The sequence below is a fragment of the Equus przewalskii genome, chromosome 11 (genome assembly GCF_037783145.1).
Source record: "Equus przewalskii isolate Varuska chromosome 11, EquPr2, whole genome shotgun sequence".
Classification (NCBI taxonomy): Eukaryota; Metazoa; Chordata; class Mammalia; order Perissodactyla; family Equidae; genus Equus; species Equus przewalskii.
In genome coordinates this window covers 26898777-26904776 of record NC_091841.1, presented here as the reverse complement: position 1 = coordinate 26904776, position 6000 = coordinate 26898777, and the positions used below count along the sequence as shown (strand labels likewise).

General features: G+C 64.7%; 1 protein-coding gene across 4 annotated transcripts in view; it reads left to right on the top strand.

Annotated features, from left to right (window-relative positions):
• Positions 1 to 6000, top strand: part of LTBP3 (latent transforming growth factor beta binding protein 3) — an 18058-nt gene continuing 12058 nt past the window's right edge. For 2 of the 4 annotated variants that reach the window (XM_070565476.1, XM_070565475.1), the window contains exons 1-7: positions 1 to 847; positions 3780 to 4109; positions 4257 to 4459; positions 4644 to 4749; positions 4970 to 5062; positions 5238 to 5360; positions 5829 to 5987. In XM_070565476.1, coding sequence (XP_070421577.1) covers positions 523 to 847; positions 3780 to 4109; positions 4257 to 4459; positions 4644 to 4749; positions 4970 to 5062; positions 5238 to 5360; positions 5829 to 5987 — 1339 coding nt within the window. In that variant the 5' untranslated portion in view covers positions 1 to 522. The remainder of the gene's footprint in view (positions 848 to 3779; positions 4110 to 4256; positions 4460 to 4643; positions 4750 to 4969; positions 5063 to 5237; positions 5361 to 5828; positions 5988 to 6000) is intronic. The other 2 variants (XM_070565474.1, XM_070565473.1) reach the window with 2 other exon arrangements.

The following is a 6000-nucleotide window of genomic DNA, read 5'->3' as shown; positions in this document are numbered from 1 at the left end:
CCGGGCGGCGGCGGCGACGCTTGCAAGAGAAAAAAGCTGTCTCTCTGGCCCGGGGCCAGCGTCCCAGCCCCCTCGCCGCCGCTCCGCCAGGGAAAACAACTGCTCACTTCTCCCTGCGTCCGCCCCGCGCGCTCCCTGCTTCCCGCGGCCGCGAGCTCAGCCCGCCGGGGGAGGCGCGGACGGGCCGGCCGCCGGCCCTCCCCCTCGCTCCTCCTCTCCGCCTCAACTTGCTCCGGCCTCCGCGCTCCGGCCGCAGTTTGGGGCCTCCGCAGGCCCCCGGCCCGGCTCGTGGCTGGGCTCCTTCCCGGGGCGGTGGAAGTTTCTGGGCTCCCCGCCATCCAGCCTCCATCTCTCGGCCTCTCACCGGCCCCTGCCTGCTGTCCCCTCCCCGCGCGCTTCCTCCGTGCCTCTCCTTCCCCCGCTGCCCCCTCACCCGTCCCCCGAGGCCCCCGGCTTGCTCCCCCCTGGGCGCCGAGACCATCGCCCCCGCCCGGGCGCGCCCCCCGGGTCCTGCGGCCCCGGATGCCCGGGCCCCGTGGGGCTGCTGGCGGCCTGGCCCCTGAGATGCGCGGGGCGGGGGCGGCGGGGCTGCGGGCGCTGCTGCTGCTGCTGCTGCTGCTGGGCCCGGGCGGCGGGGCCGCGGGGGGGCCGGCGGGCGAGCGGGGCGCCGGCGGGGGCGGGGCGCTGGCCCGCGAGCGCTTCAAGGTGGTCTTTGCGCCGGTGATCTGCAAGCGGACCTGTCTCAAGGGCCAGTGTCGGGACAGTTGTCAGCAGGGCTCCAACATGACGCTCATCGGAGAGAACGGCCACAGCACCGACACGCTCACGGGCTCCGGCTTCCGCGTGGGTGAGGGCCAGGGGGCACGGGCGCGGGGAGCGGCCGGCAGGCCCCAGCACAAGCGGGATCCATGGCAGAGCAGGCCACATGACCCTGGGGGCCAGGGGGCCAGAGAGCAGAGCTCCGGCCCAGAGCCCCGCGGGCATCAGCGGGCTTGGGAGGCTGGAGCCCTGTGGCCAGAGCTGGGAGGGCCGCGGGCCCCCCCGGACTCCACAGCTCTGGCTTAGGGTTGAGGCCTAAGGTGTGGGGTGATGCTGGGGTCCCGGATGACACAGGCCTCTAGGAAGGTGCTGGGTTCTGAGAAGGAGTCAGGGTCAGCACACAAGGGCTTTTGAGGGATGTGAGCTGGAGGCAGGTGGTCTCAGAGAAGGGATTAATATTTCCCTGAGAGAGATCTGCTGGAAGAAACAGGAAAAGTCTTTAAAAAATGTCTAAAGTAGGGCCTGCCAGGGGTAGACACCTGCATTCTCTAGGAGGAGGAGTTAAGGGCAGGGCTGGGGGTGAGGGAGTTAGTTACTGGCAAGCTCTGGGAGGGGAGGGGTTTGAGGCCTCACCAGCAGGGGACAGGCCTGGGGGCAAGGACTGCTTCGGGTCCTGGTGCCTCCTTCTCCTGATGCCCATCCATCCCTCTCCCATAAGCTCTCACCTGCTCTGCCTCAGGGGCCCTCAGCGTCTCCCCGCAACAAGGCCTAGGAGTCCCCAGTTCTGGCTGGAGCCCACCCCTTCCCCAGCATCCCTCTTCAAAGGGCCAAGCCTGGGGCTCTGCTCTCCTCCCTCAGGGCCCTGTGGGCCAGGCAGGGGGAGGTGTCCCAGCAGTAATTACCCTCCTGGACAGGGTAATTAGGCCAGGCCCTGGATGGCACCAGCAAAACAGCCCCTCTTATACATTCCTGTACTCACCTACCCACTCGCAGGCCCAAGGAACCCCACTGATGTGGTTCACAGGTCTCATGACATATGTGTGTGTGTGTGTGTGCACCATGGCACACACATGGGGCATGCATGGGCTTTGGAGTGGCACACTGTGATTAAGTACCTATTTCTTTGTGTTGTCGTCTTGGGTGCGTGTCTCCCATCACTATGGGAGTGTTTATGTGAGCTTGTGTTGGTGTCAGAATGAGTCTGTGCATGTGTGTGTGTGTCAAGATGACTGTGCGTGTGAGTGTACGTGGGCCTGGTCTCCCAGGCCCCCTGGCCATCGTACTCAGGCTGCTGTCTCCATCCGTGCTGCCCACATCCCCCAGGCTCAGTGCCCAGGCCACAGTGGGCGGGTGTCACTGGAAGGTCACCCTCACCGCTATGGGTGACTCACTGGGAGGCAGGAAGGAGAGGATGCTGCCTCCCCCTGGCCCAGGACACACCCCTCCTGCCCTGAGAGTCCTGGCCCCGAGAAGCCAGGCAGGATGGGCTGGGCTGGGATGCCCTTAGCCAGGCCCTGATGGCCATGGATGTCGGCTGTCCCTCAGGTGTCCAGGAGAGCAGCACCCCGACCTTCCCATCCTGGAAAGTGAGGACAGCCATGGGCAGGCAGGAGAGGGGCTGGGGCTGGTGCATGAGCTCAGGACCCCCAAGGCTGGATGTCAGATGTGAGCGTGCGTGACAGAAAGACACAAGTCCCATCCTCTCACTCAGTCACGCCTTCATTCATTCTCCCTGCACCTCCTCTGGGACGCAGAGCTGAGGCAGCCCCAGAGCACCTGCTATGGTATGGGAGACAGACAGGCATATAGCGAAGTCAAGCGCCACAGGGCACTTGGGGCAGAGGGTGCTAACTCAGGAGAGGGAACAGGGTGGGTGGGCCATGAGGAAAGGCACCCTTCCTGGAGGAGAAGCTTAGCCTGGAAGGATAAGATCTGAATATGTAGGGGGACAGGGCTCTGAGGCGGCAGGAAGGACATGAAGAGGCCTTGGCGGCAGAAAATGTGGCATATTGGCAGGAGGAGGGAGATGAGCCCTGGGGCATGGGATGCAGGAAAGCACAGAGGGGGATGGGCTGAAAGAAGGTTTGTTCTGGGCCAGGAGAGCCTTAAACGGCCCCATATGGAAGCAAGGGGTGAGTAGGGGTGTGGTTCTGCCAGGGCTTTGCCTGCGGCAGGTTTCTGGGGGTGTGCTGGGATGGGGAAAGGCAGGGGCAGCGCAGAGGGCATGGGGAGGAGAGGAGATGCATTCATGAGACAGTGCAGAGGCCGGAACTGGGTGGGGTGGGAGGGGGAGAGATGGACCCTGGAGGCTCAGTTATGAATGACTGGGGCAGGCAGAGGTCCCAGTGGTGGTCCAAGGTCCAAGGAGGTGGGGAGGCAAGGATGCTGATTTCCAACAGAGTGGAGGTCCCAAGAAAGGTGTCGGAGAGGTGGAGCTGGAAATGGCAGTGGTGAGGTGTGGGTCCTGGGATGGCAAGACAGAGGGAGGGAGCACGGGAGAGCCCGGAGAGAGCTGTGGCCTGAAGCAGGGAGAGAATTTAGAACAGGAGGAAGCACCAGGTAGAGATGGGATTCCCAAGAAAGGCTATTCCATCAGCAGCAGCATCGTTTACTGCTACTTACTAGGCACCCTCTGTGTACCAGACACTGTGCTAAGCATGTGTACAGGCATGACCTCAGGTGACAGACACAACATCCCTACAGATGAGGACACGGAGGCACAGCCAGGGGAAGTGAGTTGCTCAGGGCCACACAGCTGGCACATGGCCTCCTTCCTAGGTTTTAAGTCCAAGACTTAAGACGCCAGAATCCAACATGGGCAGAACGATGTTGGGGGATCCAGAGGGTAGTTTCTCTGTGCGGGTGATGTGTTACAAAACCCAGCTTCCCAAGGAGGACAGAACGAGTGGGTGGCAAGGAAGTAGGGAGGAGGGGGGCAGAGACAGGATGTGGGTGAGGGGCTGGGCCAGGGGGCTGCGGGTGCGCGTTGGCCTGGGCCCTGATCCACCTCCCCTCCCCAGTGGTGTGCCCTCTGCCCTGCATGAACGGCGGCCAGTGCTCCTCCAGAAACCAGTGCCTGTGTCCCCCGGACTTCACCGGTCGCTTCTGCCAGGTGCCTGCCGGAGGAGCTGGGGGGGGCACCGGCGGCTCAGGCCCTGGGCTGGGCCGGGCCGGGGCCCTGTCCACAGGTGCGCTGCCGCCCCTAGCCCCGGAGGGCGAGTCTGTGGCCAGCAAGCACGCCATCTACGCGGTCCAAGTGATCGCTGATCCACCGGGCCCCGGGGAGGGCCCCCCTGCCCAGCACGCAGCCTTCCTGGTGCCCCTCGGGCCAGGACAGATCTCAGCGGAAGGTACCAGGCGACGGGCTGACCCGGGGAGGCCGAGGTGGGCGGGCACCAGGGCGGCGGGAACCGGGTGGAGGCCACCCCTGGAGGAGCTCCGCACTGCTACCGGCACAGTGCGGGACAGCCCTGAGGCCACCGTGCCCTGCCCCCCAGTGCAGGCCCCGCCCCCCGTGGTGAACGTGCGCGTCCACCACCCGCCCGAGGCCTCGGTCCAAGTGCACCGCATCGAGGGGCCGAACGCCGAGGGTCCGGCCCCCTCCCAGCACCTGCTGCCGCACCCCAAGCCCCCGCACCCACGGCCACCCACTCAGAAGCCCCTGGGCCGCTGCTTCCAGGACACGCTGCCCAAGCAGCCCGTGAGTGAATCCACAGTCCCGCCCGCCCCGGCCCTTCCGTCCCTCGGGGATGCCCTGTCCCAGCTCATCGGGGTTGCTCCCAATCCGGGGTCGTAAGCTGAGTGGGGGAGGAGGAAAAGGGCCTCAGGAGGGAGGCCCGCAGGGGCTGGGTACCTTGTGACCCTGCCCATCCTCCTCCCCCTAGTGTGGCAGCAATCCCCTCCCTGGCCTCACCAAGCAGGAAGACTGCTGCGGGAGCATCGGCACCGCCTGGGGCCAGAGCAAGTGCCACAAGTGCCCCCAGCTGCAGTGTGAGTGCCTGGGCTCAGGGACCCCCCCCCACCTCACCCCTCCCAGCCCTGCAGTGAGGGGGCCCTAGCCCCGTGCAGCCTGAGTCTCTCACTGCCCGCCAGATTCCTCTCAGCATCCCACTCTGCCCTCCTCAGTGCCCTCCCTTCTCTCCTTGCAGTCCTCGTGTCCTCACACTCCCCACCCCCCACCCCCCGCCACCATGCCCTCCTCTCTCTACAGACACAGGGGTGCAGAAGCCAGGGCCTGTACGTGGGGAAGTGGGCGCTGACTGCCCCCAGGGCTACAAGAGACTCAACAGCACCCACTGCCAGGGTATGGCCATCCAGGAGATTCTGCGGGCTGGAGGGGCAGGCCACTTGTCACTGGGGGAAGTCCCAAGGTGGGCAAGGGAGGAGGCGGGGCTGGGGCAGGACCCTGAGGTTCTTGGAGCAGCTTGCTGTTACCCTATGGCCCCAGACTAGAGGGACCAAACTCCTGCTTACCACAGACATCAACGAGTGTGCGATGCCAGGCATGTGTCGCCATGGTGACTGCCTCAACAACCCAGGCTCCTATCGCTGCGTCTGCCCACCTGGCCATAGCTTGGGCCCCTCCCGCACGCAGTGCATTGGTGAGACTGAGGGACCCTGGGAGGTCACAAGGCATGGGTGGGAGGGATAAGGCTCCAAGCAGTAAGGATCAGAGGTCAGAGTGGGGTCAAAGGTTACTGCAGGAGGAGCCAGGCCCAGAGCAGATAGGAGCAGGGATCAGTTGGGTCAGGAGTCAGATGAGATCTGGGGTTGGAGGTCACATGGGGTCAGGATTTATGTGGAGTCAGGGTCATATGAGATCGCGGGCTTTATGGATAGAATGGATAAAGTCTGGAGCAGCTAGAATTGGGGCAGTGGGGTCAGTGGTCACAGAGGTTTCAGGGGTCACATGAGGTCAGAATAACACAGGTTCAGGGTCATTTGGAGTCAGGGGCCACGTGAGGGTCAAGGGTTGTCTGGGCCAGAGAGGCAAGATCTGGAGCAGCTGCGAAGAGGGACATGGGTAGTGTGCAGGCCCAGATGCCCATGCCCACCACTGGCCTCTGCAGCAGACAAGCCGGAGGAGAAGAGCCTGTGTTTCCGCCTGGTGAGCCCTGAGCACCAGTGCCAGCACCCGCTGACCACGCGCCTCACCCGCCAGCTCTGCTGCTGCAGTGTCGGCAAGGCCTGGGGTGCGAGGTGCCAGCGCTGCCCGGCTGATGGCACCGGTGAGCCTGGGGA